The sequence below is a fragment of the Cryptomeria japonica genome, chromosome 5, assembly GCF_030272615.1.
Source record: "Cryptomeria japonica chromosome 5, Sugi_1.0, whole genome shotgun sequence".
NCBI lineage: Eukaryota > Viridiplantae > Streptophyta > Pinopsida > Cupressales > Cupressaceae > Cryptomeria > Cryptomeria japonica.
Window position 1 is genome coordinate 404,660,187 of NC_081409.1, and position 20,440 is coordinate 404,680,626.

The window sequence follows — 20,440 nt, forward strand, 5'->3', positions numbered from 1 at the left end:
TGGACGCATCCATAAAGGTCGAAGATGTCAGCAGCGCAGAGGATTCGGAGGAGGAAGTGGAAGAGATTGAGGAGAAGGAAAGTGGTAATGAGGGGTTCCATATGGCAAGACACATAGCTACAGAGAATGAAGGGGAAGCAGAGTCACATCAACAGGAAGAGGAGGAAGAGGAGGATCAGCACGGAGGGTTACCAGTACAGTAGACCAGATAGTGGCAGGAGAGGCCGTACCAAGAAATGACATAACGACGAAGCAAGGAATTGGTACGACAGACTCAGGTTCTGGTACGACAAACATTGGTACGGTACTAGCAGGTATTGGTACAACATCATCAAGTACTGGTATGGTTCCAGTAGGTACTGGTATTGTTCCAGTATGTACTGGTACGATACCAGCTTGTACGGGTATGGTGTCAGCAGGTACTGTTACGGTTCCAGCAAGTACTGGTACGGAACTAGTAGGAATTGGTACGGTACCATCGAGAACAAGTACTGGTACGGTACTAATAGGAACTGGTATGATACCAACATGTACTGGTACGCCAGGTGCCAGTACAGTACCAACGGAGAAAGATGATGCAGGGGATGTGAGGTGCTAGTACGATATCTCACAGATGGAGCAAAAAGATAAGAAACTGTTGGAAGCTGCCCACATGGTAAAGAAGGCATGGGAACAGCAGCTGCTGGAAGAAAAGAACCTAAGACTTCACACTGGATAGCAACCTTCTTCTCCGGCCACTACAGGGATGCCTCCTCCCTCTTCTCGGTCCTAGTTTATGTTTTATATTTCAGCTCTTATTGTCTTAGTCATCTGGAAGACGACTACGTTTTTTGGGGGGCTAATGTTAGGGGTAAATAACTTATGTTAGTAAGAATAATAATTATAATTGTGTCTATGTCGTGTTTATGGTTATGTTGTGTCACCAAGAGGTTCCTATCGGGTAGTTGGGAGTTGGTGACTGGCCAACCGTCGGGTCTATATATTGTTTGGATGGAACCTCGGCAAGGGGGAGAATGTATGGATATCTTGGATTAATCAATAAAGGTATAACTCTTCTAGTCTAGTTGTTTATCATTATTACTTATGTTGTGACATATGAATGTACTGGTACATGAATAGTTGGTACGTGTGGAAACCCTGTGTTATCTGTGAAGTTTGACCAACCTTACATTAGGACTAAACAACTGCCAGCCGTCCCCCTTTTCCCAACACATTTAAAAAAATAAAAAAGACACAAATGCTAAAAAAAAACATTTTTTAATTTTATTATAGGTCTGTAAAACTGAATTTTCACTCACATGATGGGTAAACATGTCTGAATCACTTCCAAAAGCACTTAGAAATAATGAACAGCAGCCTGGTAATAAATTTCACAAACACTTAGAACTCGGTAGTGCGTAAAAACATGGTTGCAGGTCTGCAATATTGGACTTTTCACTGATGTGAAAGGTAAACAAGTTTGAATCATAGCCAAAAGCACTCAAAAATATGAATAACAGCTTGGTAATGAATTTCACAAACACCCAAAACTTTGTAATGCATAAAGAAGCGGTTGTAGGTCATAATAGTAATGGAAGACTATCAAAATATCCTCCAACCAGAAGAAACAATGAACTACATGCAAACAAGTGTTGGCATATTGACAATGAATTTTCAATTATGAATGCATATTGAGTATTGACAATGAATTCTGAATTATGAATGCATATCGAGCATTGACAATGAATTCTGAACACAAATGTAGTATGTTAAGGCTCTATAATGTACTTATACATGCTTTATCCATGTTTTCATATGAATATAATGTATATATACATGCTTTATCTATTTTTCATATGAACATTTAAAATTTCCCTATATTTTATATAGTCGTCCCCTTTGTCGTCCCCAAAATTGGCAAAAACATTTGCCGTCTCGGAAACTCGTCCCACTGTCCCTTGCCTTCCCCGTTTCGGAAACTCGAGGTAACATAGGTTTTGCCTATTTTAGGGTTTTGCCCTTTAAACTTAGATTTGAGAACTTTTCCTTAGGGTTTTGGAAAAACTGAGCATTGCATTGGAATCGGGACCTTTCAAAGAATCTACCAATGAAATTTGAGCGAATTCTAAGCAACTTTCTATTTTTAGAAAGTTGTTTTTTAGGGATTTCACTGCCTCCTGGATTGTCTTTATTTTGTCAAAAATCAAACTTACTATTTTTAGCAATTTCTTTTTTTAGTAAGTTTTTATTTTCAGTAAGTGTCATCTTGCCCTGACTTTCCCTAATTTTGACTTTTTGAAGTACTTACTATTTTTGGTAGGTTCTTCGTAGGCAGGGGTGCTGACATTGAAGATTCAGTATTCCTGAACATTTGTCTATATCCGAGAAGTGTGAAAAAGCGGGTAGTTAATCGAAAAATGACTAAGTCTCAATTCATTCCAGAAGTGGAAAGGCATTGAAAAATCTTCTAAGTTTGGCAAAGAAATCCACTTCAATCCAAGATGGCATCCCAAGTCTGGAAGAGGGCAAAATTGGCTGTCTGGCAAAATCCAAGAGAATCCTTACCTTGGCAGTGAATGGCTTTCAAAGGCAGGTGGGCGCCAGTTAAGGTCATGGAGGATTTTTTTCTCCACCCCCAAAATTCCATGACTAGGTAGTTTTGGTGCTCATGTCAAGGATTGGGCACTAGATTGGGGTCATGGAGGAATTTTCCTCCATGACCAAATTTCCTTCTCCATGTCCTTTTAGTGCCCAAGCTTTCAAGGGGAACGCTAGAACTAGGTAGTGGAGGAATTTTCCTCCACACCACATTTTCCTGCACTATATGGATTCAGTGCCCAAGTCAGGCAGTTGGCGCCCAACTAAGGGTTAGGAGGAATTTTCCTCCTTGACCAATTTTCCTTCATCATATGGTTTCAACGCCCAAATCAGAGGAAGAGTGCTAGAATGGGGTCATTCAGGAAAAGCAACTGAAAGTGAAATTCCTCCAAGGCATGGAATTAGCGCCCAACATCAAGGAAAGAGCACTAGAATGGGGTTGTGGAGGAATTTTCCTCCACACCCAAAATTCCTCCACTACATGCAATTAGTGCCCAAATCAGAGGGGGAGCGCTAGATAAGGGTAAGGAAGAAATTTTCCTTCCCGCAAGATTTTCCTCCATAAGGTCAATTCCACGCCCATGGAAAAAAGTTGAAAAGAGGGGCATGGAAATTGAGTCAAGGATAGTGAAGGAAGGAAAATCCCCTCAGGGAGAAAAATCGAAAAATCCCCTCAGACATGGAAATTTGCCAAAATTCATGAAGAAATTTCAAGGCAAAGGTAAAAATTGATCAAGGGAGAGAATTTTCACTCTCCTAAGCTCCAAAGCTCAAAATGGAAAAAAAATTCCTAAAAAATAGGAAAGGTGATGAATTGATAAAAAAAATTCTTCCCAAGATGAAGAAATTCCAGAAAAGTGAAAAATTGACTATAGGAAAGGTGATGAATTGATCAAAAAATTTCTTCCCAAGATGAAAAAATTCCAGGAAAGTGAAAAATTGACAAAGTGTTGGAAATTCCTTCCTTGGGACATAATTCCAAGAAAGTGAAAAATTGACTAAGTGTTGGAATTTCCTTCCTTCGGGACAGAATTCTTGGAAAATGTGAAATTTGGCTAAGGATTGAAGAAATTCCTTCCTCGGGTAAAAAATGTGCCCAAGATGAAGAATTTCAAAGCACAAGGAAAATTGGCCAAGTAAGAAGATTTTCTCTCTCTAGAGCTCAGAACAAGACAAAATTCCTTAAGCATGGAAAATAGTCAATGGTCAGGAAAATCTTCCTTCAGGAGTGTGCACAAAAAATTTCCTTCAGGACAAAATTCTCTCTTCAAGAATTTTCCCTCTCCAAGAATTCCAGATGTGCATGATTCCTGCAGGAGTGGATAAATTTGTTAAAATTCTTCCATGGCAGGAAAATCTTCCAAAATGTCTTTTGTGAGCCCGAAATGGAAAGATTATTGTAAAGGATGAGTTGGTGACATGCAAAGAGAATATTCCGTATTAATGAAGCACAACCAAGAAAATTATAAATGACGGCGGGATCCACTTGCATGTCGAGAATCTATTGAATGCATGGAGGCATGATGGCACATTTACTGCTAGCAGGCATTTGACCAAGTGGCGACTGATTCAATGCAACAACTGTCATACTTAATGAAACAAATGAAGCATCTTTTGCATGATGGGTGAACTTTGCATAATGGAGCATTTATTGCATGTAGTTGATTTTGGAGATGGTGGAGCATTCAAGGCATAATGGGTGATTTCTGGCTTGATGGAGCATTTATTACACGTTGGGTGAATTTGAAAGAAGTGGTGCATTTAATGCACAATAGCTGCCATTTTTGGCAAGAATGTCATCAATATTAGTAGGCATGATGGGTTATTAATGTTTATTCCCACCTTGTTGCATCATGTGTGTAGAATCTTTTGGGTCAAACCCTATTTAGGGTTTGCATGTAATCAAGGCTTGAGGCCTATATAAGGGGGTGACCCCTTCATTTGTAAAGGTGGGAGATTTGTATGAAATTGTTGCGATAAGTTTTTGAGATAATAACAGTGATGCATTGTTCTCTGATGGTGTTCACTTGAGTTATTTTTTCAAAACTTGCACGGTAGTAGAATTACAGTAGTGATTTGATTTCAATGGAGAATGTAATGGTGTTTGATGAATTTCCATGGTTCATACTTTTTGCATCTTGTTGATTATAAGTTGTAGTGTAAAGTTAGTCTGAGCCACTAAATTTGTACTAAGTTCGATTGTGGATAGTCGTTTGGATTGCACCGTTTTGGGTATTCAAATGCACTTTCTTGATGTGAAAATCCCTCAACATCATTGGAAGATCACACCAGTTCTTGTGAAGTTGTAGTTAATCTTGGCAAAGCAAAACTTGGTTTATCTAGAATTCGTCCATTAGGGCACTATCTATTGATATCACTTCCCTTAGGAGTAGATTTAGATCCTCCTAACCCTTTCCCCTTTAAATTCCAGTTCAGTTCATTCGAAGAAGAATTATCACGGAATTGCTATATCCAACGATGAAGTTCCAGCCACAACAAAGAAGTGAAAGAATGATCCAAACGTAAGTCCCCTTGGATTACCAGCATATCACATCAAGCCAACTAAGTCACATCCATTGCATAATCGGAACTTTGGAGTCAATTGTTTGAACTTATTGCAATCTTAGCAAATAATTGAACTTCGATCAAGAGAGAGTAAAGTGACCGTTGGGCAACTTTATTTTGTGTTAGATGTTGTCAAAAAAAACACGTCAACAGGTGGTTTCATAGAACTACTTCTACAAAATTAGGCTATATGTCCATAATTGTTGCATTTATAACATACGACATTATAGTCTATAAAAGGAGCAAATGAATAGCAGTTTCTTCTTAAAAATCTATATGATTTTTTGTTCTTGTTCCAACCATAATTATATCTCACATATGCTCTACAATCTCTTTCTTTATGACCAAAATGATTGCATGAAAAACAATAACCATAAAAAGAGTGTTGAAACTTGGTCATACTTGCTTGCCTTGGGGGGAAGGACTTCCTAAATTTGTCCTTGTTAGCTTTAGGAGTGTAGATCTTCTATAGGACTTGATTTTCCTCTTTGTTGCTTTCCTTTTTGATGGGACTCCTAAAAGCATATGTGCATAGCCTTTTGGCTTTTCTCCATTTATCTTCTTTGAGGGTTGCGTGGTTTTTTAGTTTTGACCTTCTTCATAACCAATACCACTCTTATTGTATGTTGGCCTTTAGGAATTTGAGAATATTATCTAATATTTCCATACTCTTCTCATTCTTCAGGTCTTTGTTCAATTGAGCACTTGTTTTCTCCAATTGCTTTCTCAAAGAAACAATCTTGGACTCTAGTCTCTCATAATTTTCTACTTTTACTTTCAATTGGCTTCATACCTCTTCCTCTATTTTCTTTGCCTCTTGAATTTGGACTTTTAGATCTCTTATCATCTTCTCCAATTCTTCAAGATTTTGTGACAGTTTCACCTTAGATTCACTATCCTCTTTAATCTATAATTTTTGCTTCAAATTCTCCTTTTTAAATCCACATCTCTTCTTTTCTTTCACATGCAAACCTTGATTACATGCAAACCCTAAATAATTACATGCAAGCCTATTTAGTGATTCATTTCGTCATACTCTTCCTCTTTTAAATCCATCTCTTCTTTTCTTTCACTCACAAAGTGGTCTTCTCTTTTGAAGATATCATCTTTTGTTTCTATTGCCATCTGTGTTCCATTTGTCACCCATCACTTTTGCTTGCTTCTTTGTCATCACTTGCATTTGGTTTTGTTGGTGCTTGTTGATCAACGATTTGCTTGGTATTTCCTTTTCTTCATCCCAGATGTGCTCCCTGAGATCAACCTTCAAGCAGTTAAACTATATTTGAAGCAACTAGCTCTCATACCAATTGATGAGCACACGATTATACTAAGAGGGGGGTGAATCAGTATAATACAATCTTTTTCCTATTTCAACTTAACAATCACAATAACATCAATTGCACATTATCAATAACAAGATCTATATATTGAAAGGGGGGGTGAACCAGTATAATTCTAAGAGGGGATGAATCAATATAATACAATCTTTTACTTTTTCAACTTAATAATCACAAAAACATCAATTGCACATAATTAATAACAAGAAGATCTAACAATTATGCAACACAAGTAGAATACACGATTTACGTGGAAACCTTTATGGGAGAAAACCACAACAAAATATTGCTTATATAAAACATTCTTATAAGTTTCATAGGCACCAACCCATAGGAGACACCAATCCCCTCAATTTGTAGGCACCAACCTACTGAAGGCACCAACCGCCATTGCTAGGCACCAACTTAGCAAGAGACACCAATCTCACCTTTAGGAAGCACCAACTTCCAATGACACAAGATTCCACCTTCAGTATGTTGCTTCAACGGATGATGTATATTACAATCTTCTTCATTTATTCACTCCATGATTGCCTTCTCCACGGTTGATATATCTTTCATTGATTCCTAGTCCATTTATTTACTCCATAATATTTCACTTCATTTATTCATTCCATGATGATATCATTTATCTCTTTGGTCATGAATATCCTTCATATATCTCACATATTCACTCACCTTCACAAATCTGCTCAACTATATATTCTCCTTCACAATTCTGCATATACTCCCTTGTTCAAATCTGCTTATAACATATTCATGTATCTACTATTATTCTCAGAAACCTGCTCTAAAATGGATTGATTTATCATCTTCTCTACATATACTTTCTCTCATATCTCTTTTGTATGTATATCCTTCTTATCCCTCTTCGTAAAAGGAGGCAATCCTTCCAAAAGAGTCGTCTTTACCCAAAGGAAGCGTCTCTTTGCTGCTGCTCCTTAATTATATTAATTGCTGCTCTTCTCTTTATCGTCCATTTTATGAATCACTCTCTTTATTCATATAACTATTTCCCATTAACTTATTTATTGCTGCCTTTATTATTTATCTCTGCTCATCATTGCTGCCTTGACCTTTAATATATTGTCACTTCTTGTACATGATTTATTATCATTTAAACTTGGGTGATTAACCTTCATCTATATGACTATGTATTGGGCGCCAAACATGGTCGGCCAAGATGGTATGAGTTGGCCTTCATACTATGTTTTTCCCTTGTCATGACAATCAGCCAGCAATTACAATAGTTGCCATCCAATCATTGATTTCAACGACAAATAATCCAACAGATGGAACCAAGGCTGATGTAGAACTGATATTACTATGCAACCACTGGCATTCTGTCAAGCATATTTGATGAAAACTGAAAACACACTGTCAATGCTATTATATGCTAATGCAATAATTTGGAAATGAGGAAACACACCCAACACTGACATAACCAAAGAAAAAGCACTCCAAACCACACCTAAATCACACCAGAACACTCATTACCAGATTGAGAATAATAGCAGATCTATTGTAAGTCTAAAAATGAATTTATTGCTGCTGATGCAATAGGACAACAAAGACCAAATTCATGAAACCTCCAACAAATCACACGTCTCCACCATAAAATGGATTGGACTGAACCCTAGGACTCTATGCATTACCAATCAACTTGAAAAACACTCCAAGGAGGCAGATATTCGTGTATCAGTTCTGACACCCCTTTTCAGCTTGTACAGCCAGCAATTGCATTGGTACAGCCTCCCAAACTTCACTCTTCACTTCCAGCAGAAGGGGCAGCCAAACCAGGTCTATAGAACAAAGGAAGATAATGGTTTGTTTGCAACGCTTCAAACGGTATCAAAGACTTTTTCTGGTATGGCCTCGAGGAAGGATGGTACAACCAGCTTCAGCACTTCTAGTTGTCTCCAAAACACAGATAAACTTACACAAACAACATCAAATAATTTGCATACCAAAAACTCATCAAAAGACATCAAATATCTCCATTCTTGTAGCACCAAAAACTAAAACTTCACTTGCAGCTCACAAGTGATTCCTAGATGAAATCACTCCAACTAGATAGTCGGTTTTTATCTCCGAAACCAGTACTTTCAAGAGAGTTTTCGTCCTCAACAAGTTAAGAGATGAACACAGGTTCTCTCAAATACATAAGCAAATATCATATCATGTCTAACCTCTACAATCAGCTCTTAATCTCGTTTTATAATATTTTAGGAGAAATTAAATAATAATTTTGTTTTTCCTTCAAATGATCTTTTTTCAAATTAACTAATAATATTTTTATGAAAGTAAAAGTCCCCCATGTGCCTAGGCATCCCCTCTAAGGCACAGTCGAAAACACTTTTTTTAATAAATAATAATAGACCTTAGTTTCCTTTTTAATATTTCTTCCTTAGGACAACTTAAGTTATAATTATTTAATAATTTAATTATTCAACAAAGTTGCAGAAAGCCTCAAAATGAAATAAATATGAAATTCTAACCATACCGAGAAGTCTCTCAGGACATGAGATGATGAACAAAAGCAACTTGGTGACTATCTAAAAAGCATGCTTCTCCAAGAAGTTTGGAGAGCTCCCAAAAGGACGAAATTGCATTCTGAAAACATCATGAGGCTTACCAAGATCACCTGAACTCACTACCATGAACAAAACCACTAGTAGATCAATTTTGTGCTCTTCAAAAGAGTTGGAGTTCTCCCTTGCCCACCAATTAGCTTACGGGAAAACTCAAAAAAGAGGATAATTGTTCACAAATTGATTATGCTTGAGAAGGGGACATTGCAGGACCCTATCTCCCACATTGTGTGCCTCAAGGTTTAGTTGAGTAGTGTTACTCTCCTAAGCATACCCTTGTGTTGAGATGGTTCATTTGGGTTCTAAGTCTTCTACCTATGCATGTGTGTGTACTACTTTGAGATGTGTGACATCTTTTGTAGATCGAGGTGGCAAGACCTCTCTACTGTGTGTCTACACATATATACTGCACACATAGAGGAGTTAGTGTGTGTGTTGTCATGCATGATGACGGAACTTGTGTGTTAGCATGTATCACATCACATTTAGCATTGCAATTGTTAATGCAAAAAACTTGTTGGCCTTGTTTTCACATGTTTTGCCCTTAATAAAATTAGGGCATTACGGGAAGCACATTAATAGGCAAATATAGATGAGGCCATTAAATGCAGGCATGGATATCAATGGCAAAATAAAAAATTGAACAAGTAGACAAAGAAAAGAGTACAAATTAAACTAGAAACCCATATCCATCAAAGAAAATCTTCAAACCATAAATACAACCCACTTTCCAAAGGGCATACTTTTCTATTAAAAAAAGGAGACTGTGAGCATTGTTTGAGCATTTGTGACGAAATGGTGTTGTTGCCACTCTCTTTCTTTTTTGCCTTGTGTTTGCATGATATCCTTTTGGTGTCCATGGGAAAGAATGAAGTTACATAGGATGCATACTCTGCAATCTCGCAATAAAAAAAAATGGACTTGCTTTTATTTTACACATGCTTGTGTGATTGATTAAATCATTTTCTTGATTATTTGCAAACTTCAACTATTCTTAATTCACTTGCCTTAGCCCTTCATGAATATGATTATTTTTCTCAGTTGTTGCGCTAATCTTTGCACCCACAACTCTCCCTTTCCCCTAAGCCACTTAGAGTTGTGTGTTGAGGAATCAAAATTTGTACGGTCGGCAATGGTATGTGCACTTTAAATGAATGAAAATAGACAGCATGTGTAGGAGCAGATATTATTCTCCTCTTTATTACTTATAGAACCCTATATCTGCTGTGAGAGTGGTTAGGTGGTAATGCAGCACATACTTTACAGTTTTTGGCATGGATACAGATGATATTCGATGATTCCCGGCTTCAACTTCCAGGTCTTGGTGGACAAGTCCCTATCGCAATATCTTGTTGTATTTCACCAATGTTTGAATGCCAGGACAGAAAGAATACTTTGATGATTATACTTCTCAGTTGTTATGATTAATGCAAGTCATCAATGAAGATGTATAGCCAGATTTGTGATATAAAATAGTTTCTATTGTGTAATGTGATTATTAGAATCTGGTGGTTAAAGAACACTTTGTTCCTCTCTCTTTTCTATGTAAGATATACAAATTTGTGAAAGTTGGCACCTCATAGGGCTGTTGTTAAAAATGTGTTAGTAGATTCTACGCTTTGGATATGAGTTGTTCTAATGTGTGCCATTATAGATAACTTTGTGCACCCACAGATCCTAAACGATACATTGGATTTCAATGATTTTTTTTTTGTTGTCTCCATATGTGACTTAACTACTTATAGCTATTGTTCTGGCTTTTGGGTAGTAACAATGCACGCTATGGGATCCATTATACATGCAAGGGTCAAAAAGTGGTCATTTCAAAGTGTCACCCAATACCTACTTAAAGATGCCTCAATAACTGTGCACTACAACCACCTCAAAAATGGCCCATACTTATGCACAAATGCCCTAGTGGTTGTGAGCTATGGGTACCAATAAAGTTGCACAACTTCTCCAATTAAAGTCCAAAAATAAAATCTACTTGGCGTAAAGTGGGAAGCTATTGGTAAATGTGAAATTTATTAATGGGCTTTTAGTTATCATTTTTTTTGTTTTGTTAGCAAGGAGTGAACAGTAATTGGAACATGGGTGGTAACTAGTGCTTTTCCCCTACTCCTATTTTGTAGAAGTTTGGAATTCTCTTGCTCGTAGATATAGAAGAAAATAATCATTTTAAGTTCTTTGAAAGAGATAGTCTCCTCTATTTTTTGTAGCAAACATTTTCCAAGGCTCCTTTGGCCTTGGAGACATATGATGTTAAATTTGCAGTTTTTATGATATGTATGTACGTACGTACACACACACACACATATATATGGCAGATATTAAATGCTAGTTCACAGTTTTTTGTGTTTTGCATGTCTTAAATTACTTGTTCTTCCTCAAATAAATAGAAGGATGCCTTGGGTTTAAATTGGATAATTTCAGCTTCATCCATGCCACAGAATTGAGATTACTTAACATTATCCTCTCAAATATGTGATAGTTCCTTGGTGTGATCATAATGTGAATCCTTGAAGTGGATGCTACCTTGCAATCCACACATATTAGTAATGATGGGTATGGACGCAAAGAGCTGAGAAAATCAATTATACCACTTGAAACCTACTACTTAAAGCATTCAAAGAATGACAGCCTTATTGCAAATGTTCTCTCTTTAACGATGATGGGTGGTCCACAATGAAATAAGAAATTGTTGATTTTATTATTTAATTTTTAAAAATTTAATTTAATAATGTTTCCAACTTGTAAATTATTTTCATTTTTGGTAATAGCATTCACTCTTTGTCATTTGAACTTAATCTTTCATGTAATTTTTAATTTCTGTAACTTTTTTGCACTTGTAGATATGTTTGCTCATTCATCTCACTTGTTGCGTGATTCATAAAATACGTTGATATAGGTTCTTCTATCCTTGTGAGAAATTCTACAGCATGCTTGGATAGATGAAGCAAACGATTCATAGCAAGTATCTTACTTTGAAATTTTATAAGGACCCATTGTGATGTAACAATGGAACAATACGAACACCCTGCTTCATATGGAGGTATATGGTCTAAACCCCAAATAGTATATAGGAGGTGAAAGAAGAGCTCATGAAGGCCCTTCGAAACATATATTGATGAGGAGTCTACTATACCTCACACAAGTGATTAACCTTCTTCATGGTCCAACGTTCAACAAACTAGAGGCGAGGATGGATAGAGCCACATTTTATCAAACTGACTCTATTGGATGGTGGATGTGGCATGGAAAGGATGCACCAAAGTTTAGGATACTTGGCACTTGTCTCCTTTCACAATTTTTTAGTTCCTCTATTGTAGAGAGGAATTGGCCCACATATAGCTTCATTCAATCAAGGAAGAGGAACAACCTTACCTTTAGATGAGTCGAGAAATTGGTGGCCATGCATAGTGCCTTGCAACTATAAATTTGATAAACTCCTGAGTATTGTCAGACTCATAGGGATGTTTATTAGACCAAGATCAACCAACTCTTCTCTAGCCTTCATGTCTTCATCTGTCATATTCACACCTTTTCATGATTAGAATTTGTAGCTCTTTGTTAAATGTTGTTTATATTAGTTTGAAGGGTTATTAACACCACAAGATGATATGATACCCACATGAAAACTTAGAAGTGTGTTTAACGAGTACCCTAAAACATTAGCACCTTTGGTCAAAAATTTGCACCGTAGAAAGTTGCCTATAAGCTATGTTTTGTCCCTTGTATTTACTAAACAATATATTAATGTAATTATGAATTTATTTGAATATAAGAAAGTAGGGTCGCTCCACATCATCTAGAAGTGGTCTCAAACATTCGTAAGTTACCATCAAGAAGATAGTTTTCAAAATTAAATCTGGTCAATACTTGGCCATTTTTAGAATTTTGGTTTAAAGCCTAAGGTTGTTGTGGTGTAACTGTAATGTCCCCTTTTGGGATTTCCTATATTTTGCCCTAGAGTTTCCAAAAAGGTATGCAGTATATTTAGGAAATGCAAATTGGCAATCTTTAAATCTTGATTTAGATCCAAGCACTTGAAAATATATAATCCTGCTGACTATCCTTATGAATTCTGAAGCTGAATTTTTCTTCCTTGATCAATTGCCTTCTTTCCCTTTGATATGCTATGTGCCTAATCTTGGTTTGTTCTTATTGCTTAATATTGTCTTATTTGATCGGTATTGATGTTCTCTTCAATTGTTTTCTGAAGATGTCTTCTGATCTGCCTTGATACGATTCTGATTTGGTTGATTCTATAGATAAGGACTTCTGCTCTGATTTAATGCTTTCCCTCCCTTTGGGGTCTGCCTTTATTTCCTGAATTTAATTCCAGGTTCCCAATTCTTATTCCTTGATTGATTTTTATATAGGAACTGAATTGCTGATCTGATTAATTCGATTTCTAATCCAAATTGATGTCCTCCTTTCCTTTGATCGACTAACTTCTTTTTTCTGATTTTTTATGTTCTGTCTCCTCTCTCTAACTTCCATCCAATCTTCTATTTATACCACTCCATTATGCCTCTTCGTCCAAGGAAGGCAATTCTTCAAGAGGGTCAGGCACATTTTGAAAAAAATAAATTTATTTTTATTTCCCCAAGAGGGGCAACCATACCAAGAGTGTCGACCCAAATCAAGGAGCCTCAAATAATCATTTTAATTTGATTTCACTTTCTCAAGTGGGTGCCAATATTAGATGAAGTCAGCCAGCAATTATGGGCACCAAAAATAGAATCTAACCACCGTGGAGGTCGGCCAATGTTTGCACATAAAATATCTAATGGGTCGGCTGGGACATTAATATATATTACCTTAACATTATTTGGCCTAAGGGAATTTTCATCGCCGGGGTTTCATTATAAAGCTGCGATCTGGGTTGGGACATGACAGTAACTTTGGTTTCTCATATCCATTTTGAACAAATCAGTGGTTGTTTCATAGGTTTTTGAGCCTTTCAGATTGACTAGTAAACTTTGTAAAAGTTCTAGGTTTATAAAAGTGAAGTTCACAATCAGGGCATCTCTTAAAGACAGGGAGAACCAAGAGTTTATTGAATCTTGATACACATATTTGCATGCATACTTATGGAATGCTTTCTAAGTCCAAATCTGATGTATATATCATATATGCATTGTTTTAAAAGAAAAATTTAGTTTGTGTTTTACCTTATATAATTTGTGCAACCTTAGTGGCAGCATGGAGATGCTACAGTTTGTTACTGTTCACAGCTTAACTCTAGAGCTGTTATCTATTTAAATAATTAAATTCAAAAAAACAATGACAGATTTTCAATTTGAAACATTTATACACTAGAGACTAAATATGTGCTCGATCTAGAGTTGCATGCACAAAATTTGTATATATCTTTTGCTATTACTAGGCTACTAGCAAGGGGTAGAACATTTACCAAGACATGAAGTGGCTGGTTCTTTGATATAAAACTAGACGCAAAGGCCTTGACATCCTTCAGTGAGGATAGGTCACAAATCTGCAAGTTCCAGAGATATATTTCGGTTAATTATTAGAATCGCATATGTATAAGCTTCATAATGTCATTTAACATTGCGTGTTCCAAATGCTATTACCATTGTAAGGGAGGTATTTTTTACCATAAAGTCAGTGAGCAGAATTATTTTGATTTTATCTCTGTTTGATGTCTTTAAAAATAAGATATAAACCTTTATATAAGCTGATATTTCTAGAAATAAATTAATATATTGTTAACAGTAAACATTTTTGGGGGATGGGGGCACAGGGCAAGGTGGGGAGAGGAGGAGGAGGTTGAGCAAAACCTTAAACCACATACCTCAAGATGAACATTTGCACTACCCGTCTTTGACCTTATCTCTGAGATGGCCGCCTCTCCTTTCTCCTTATTGCGGCAAACCATGTACACATTTGCACCTCTAATTACAAACAGTTAGTGGAAAGAAATTAAGTACAGGATTAAATGCCAAGAGTTGATATCATAGATTCATAAACAATTTACTACCTTAAACCTAATCAATCCAAAGGATCAGTCTAAGAATAACCATAATAGTACAGAAGAATTTAAATTATAATTGATAAAATAAATTTCTGTGATTTTCTGTTAGCCATAAGAACATCACCTAGATGCTAGAGCTTCTGCAGTAGCAAAGCCAATGCCAGAGTTGGCTCCAGTAACTATGCAATTTTTCCCTGTTATATCGATTTGTGTATCTTCTGGTTTGAACTTTTTTGCATGGTCTCTGTAAACACACAGAGCCCAACAAGAAAAATGAATACTGGATGGAAAAAAGTTTGACATGTTAAAACGTCAAATTAATTGTTGTAACTTGTTCAAGAACTGGTCAAAACAAAACCTTTCAAAATGAATATCGAACATCATGATTCTGGACTTTAAAATCACATTCTTGAATACTTACTTTCATGTTATAGCTTTCTTTAAAACTATTGTTTTCATGGACAAAAAAGAAACATTTGATTTTGGTCAAATGGACAACATAATTATTTTCTTTCACCCTTTAACAATTTTACAATCTTGCTCAAATGTCCTAATAAAAAATGCATTGTCAGAAGTCAATAGGTCATTTTATTAATTTTTAAGATGAAAAAACTAGATTATTCGATATGCCTGGTAAGGGTATTGTATTGCACATCCAGCATATCCCATATGGATATAGGTATAAATGTGTTCAATTTCTGTCTTGATACAGCACCACCATATGCAGGTTATATTTGCCAAATATATTTCTGTACCAATATCACATCTGGTGGCATATCTGAATTTCATGATGTATGTAGACTGTATCCAAGAATACTTGTAAATGTCATGATGTATTCAAACTATATCCACAATTCCCACCAACTCACTTCACAAATTGCAAAATGATGAAGGAAATAGTATGCACATCCACATTAAGTTGTGGCATGACCTTGAATTTGAATGTTGAAACAAGAAAGTGGAAAACACAAGTAAGATGCTCAAGGATGGACAATCAAGAGGATTGTATCCATGAATTAAGGGTGCTAATGGAATCAAATGTGATAGACATTGCTCTAGATGTTAGGAACTTAGGATGATAATGGCATTCTTTAGTGAAAAGTATGGAGCTTCTTTCAATCTGCATAAGAGAGGAAAGGATCAAAAGGAACAAGAAGAGTACAAAGGTAAAGGAAAGAACTCAACCAATGCACCATCACAACTGTCTTTGAAGGTGGATGCTAAGGAGGCATATCAACCATATGAGGGCTAAGTGGATAAAGAGAAGATAGATCATTTGCTTAGGTGACTTGAGGTCTACTTTGTAATAACCACCCTAGAATTTTTCTCAAAATTACATCAACTCATAGTGAAATTACAATGCAATATCCTAACACTTTCTGATCACCCGATTCCAGAGATGGGCAAGGTGAGAGCATAAGGTGAAAGGGTCTACATCACAAATTAGTTTGCAACTGCTAAAAGTAAAGTACTAGGTAGCAAGCCAGCCAATACCACTTATTCAATGGAGTGCATGTGCAACACTAAAAGAAATAAACATCCACTTATTCAATGGGAATTACAAGGGCAATTATACTTATTCAGTGGGAAAGTTTATTACAAAATAGCCACGTATTCAATGGGGCAAGTACATCAGAAATTAACAAGAGCAAACTCACTAGTGGTACTACCATCCAATGTTACAATATTGAATGCATAGAAAAGGTAAATCTTCAGTGGTATATCCATCTGAAGGATTACAAGATTAGTCCATATGCAACATAAACACTGAATAACTGCTGATATAAAGTGCCTGAAACCAACTAGGGGGATTTCATCTCCGAAACCAAGAACTCCAAGAGGGTTTTTGTTATCGGAAAATATGTATAGTTTAGTAATGTTAATTGTTGATAGTTAGTTAGCCGACGGGTAGGTAGTTGGAGTCGCGACGGTTGTGTCGCACCCCTTCGGCTGACATATATTGTACCACCTCCGGGTGTTGGAGGACATGTAATGTGGACGACGGATTATAATATGAACATCTTTTGACATTAATGGCAAGCTTATTCTGGTACTTCTTTTGTATTTGCATTGTGCATTGCTGTTCGATTTATGTATTCTTCTTGTTTACCCAGTGAGGTAAACATTTGGCGCCGCTGCCAAAATTATTTCAGGAGGGACGGGAATATACTACATGGCACAGGGATAATGGGACAACCATTGCCCGAGGGGACGAGCAGTAACCCTGACGAGGATCACCAAGAACTGTTCGAAGGAGAACGAGCACTCACAAAAGATTTCTCTTGCATTCTTCAAGCGGCCATCGAAACACACGTACGGAGGGAAGCCACCATTGAGGCTGTTCCAGAGGATGTTGTGTGGAGCGCGCTTGGTGTAAGCCCGGCGGTGAATCGGTTAATGAGCAGTTTGCCTAACCTTCTGGCTCAAGCATTTTTGGCTCTTCAAAACCGCAGAGAAGACACCTACCGTGAGAACCGACGACAGCAAATCTTACAAGAATTTCATGAGCGCCAGGATGACGGACGTAGGGAAGACCGACGAAGGACAAATAATCCTTAAATTGTGAAGGGAGACAAATAAAGAGAACTGTTAGAAGCAGAAGAATTATGTTGATTGTATACAAAAGAATGAATTAATAAAGACGTGTTGTGTTTTGGTTTATGTGTTGTGAAACATGAAATTGTACCACAATTAATGCCCAATTTATTGAATAAAGATAGAAATAAGAAATTAGAAACCGACGAGTGGGAGGCTGCGCAGAAGGCTTTAATTCTGGAACAACGTGTAGAATGTAGACGGAGGCTGAGGCAACTTGCCGAAGGACGACCTGCCGAAGGGTTGCCCGAAGGGAACCAAGGAGGTGTCACAGAAGGTGCAGAAGTCGAGGGGAATTTCTACGTGTTGCCAGACTACTGTAGAGCGAGAAGCCTCGAAGAGTTTCTGGAGGAAACTAGGTTACAGAGAGAACTAGTTGAAGAGACTCGAGATCGGTTCAAAAACTTATCTCTCACGCCACAAAGGGAGGATCACCGAAGGGAGCCGGGCACGGGTGACGGCGAAGGGGAAGCTAACCGCACGGTAGTCGCTCTCACGCCACAAAGGGAGGATCACCGAAGGGAGCCGGGCACGGGTGACGGCGAAGGGGAAGCTAACCGCACGGTAGGTACAAGGCAGAACACCGTACCTTTGGTCACCACCACAAGAGACATCAGCGGCATCGGAGGGAGCAGCGCCGGAGGGCAGACACGGCCACAACCACCTCCAAGTGGACGACTTCCATCAATGGCAACCAAAGAGAAGTTGCCCAAATTCAACAGGGATAGCAAAGATGATCTCGCACGGCATTGCCGTACCTGCGAAACCATCTGGACAGCCAACGGGGTGACTGACCAGGATGAATGGATGAAGCAGTTCCCCACCACACTAAGAGGAGTGGCTATTGACTGGTATTCAGACTTGGATAAAACCGGGGTAACTACGTGGGATGAATTGAAGAAAGCATTCGAGAAGGAATTTCAGCTTCTCCGAGATGATAATGAGATAGTCTCGGAAATCTATGGAACAAAGCAAGGAAAGAAGGAGACCGTACGGGCATATGGCCGCCGGCTAAAGGAATTAGTCGGAAAGATGGAAAGCCAACCGGCTGATGGCTTAAAGAAGCGGTGGTTTGTCGAGGGTCTGAACCCTAAGCTACGACGAAAGATGAAAATTGTGCCTCCGACATCCTACGATGATGCATACAACCGGGCCATGGACTTGGAAAGTGAAAATAAGACGGCCAAAAAGAAGAAGAATAGATCTTCGTCATCCTCTGAAGATGATACGTCGGAAGAAGAGAGTAGCAGTGATGAGAAGCCGAAGAAGAAAGTCACGGCCCTTCAGAAGGATATGGAACGGATGTTAAAAGAGTTTAAGACAATGAAGGGGACCACAGGCAAGGATGATGAACTGTGGTGCACGGATTGTAAGGAGAGCGGCCACGCAAAGGGTGCCTGTCCCAAGAAGGCATTCTGTGACATCTGCCAGATCATGGGACATTCTACGAAGGAATGCCCATACAATCTGAAGGCACGTAACCAGCAAGTGCTCTTTGCACATGAGCAGCCCTCCACATCGGATTCAAACAATAATGCATCTTCCGGAGGCTACCGAGGAAACCGACGAGGCGGACGGGGGAATAATAATAATTCCACCAGAAACAGGGTCCAATACGATGCGAAGGGACGCCCGATGATTCAAGGTAGGGCTTGCAATCAATGGGGTCATTACGCACGAGAGTGTAATAACAATGACACCGCTCAAAAGCTATGTCGGTGGTGTGGCCCCGGTGACCATGAAGATGCCGATTGTCCGAAGTCTGGCGTAGGGGCCAAGCTGATTGATATCGAAGGCAACACACAGGGTAAAGAAGCCATCCTTGCTCTTACCCGAGGGCAGGCAAAGGAAGCCCGATACACCCATCCCCGCATGGAGAAGCAGAGAATGACGGAGGCATGGGAGGAAATAGAAAGGGCCATGAAAGCCCAACTGGGAGAGACACACGAGTCATCTGGACCCTACTGCACAGACGCGGAGAGGAACATTGTATGGCAGATGCTCCAAATGGGGGTACCTGTGAAACTGAAAGACCTCCTACACACCATACCGCAATTGGGGATAGTGTTGTTGGGCACAAAGGTTGATAAACCCAAACCGAGAGACATGGACGCTCCCATACTAGGAAGCTCGGCAACAAATCCAGTTGTACTTACCGTCAACAATGGCCGACACCCAGCCGTGGTGGAGATGGGCATCCTGGGCACCATCCTGACGGATACTATAGTAGACGGCGGTTCCGGAGTAAATGTCCTTCCGGAGGACACATGGAAAAAGCTAGGAAAGCCCACTCTGTGGCCACCTAAGTTTAATCTGCTAGGTGCAGACCAGCACGGGATTAAACCCCTCGGCATGTTGATGGCACAGCAAGTCACCGTGGGTGCACAACCTTTTGTACTCGACTTCGTGGTCATTCCATTGAAACAGAAAGGGTACGACGCCATACTTGGAAGAGGATGGTTGGTGGCAGAGAAAGCAAACCACAACTGGAAACGAAATACACTCTCGATGGAGAGCGGAGGCAAGAAATTCACTATTGATCTCCGGACGCAGTTGGTGAGTGAGGAACTTGCCTCTTCCTCGGGATCTGAATCCGAGAGGGAAAATGACCCACGAGACGAAGGGAGAGAGGGGATGGACCCAGATGCCGAAGGCATATTAAAAATCGGAGGTTGTTGTTCGGAGGATGACACAGATTCACTAAATGGATTGTTCCACTGGCAGCAGGAGGACTATGAGATGTTCTCACCCTCCTGTAACGTACTAAGCATCGAAGG

General features: G+C 38.6%; 1 protein-coding gene across 1 annotated transcript in view; it reads right to left on the reverse strand.

Moving 5' to 3' along the window:
* The window catches only part of LOC131076481 (uncharacterized), a 126,896-nt gene that overhangs the window by 86,393 nt on the left and 20,063 nt on the right, over positions 1-20,440 (reverse strand). The window contains exons 3-5 of the mRNA XM_058013691.2: positions 15,193-15,312; positions 14,889-14,988; positions 14,490-14,570 (exon numbers count right to left, since the gene is read on the reverse strand). Coding sequence (XP_057869674.2) covers positions 14,490-14,570; positions 14,889-14,988; positions 15,193-15,312 — 301 coding nt within the window. The remainder of the gene's footprint in view (positions 1-14,489; positions 14,571-14,888; positions 14,989-15,192; positions 15,313-20,440) is intronic.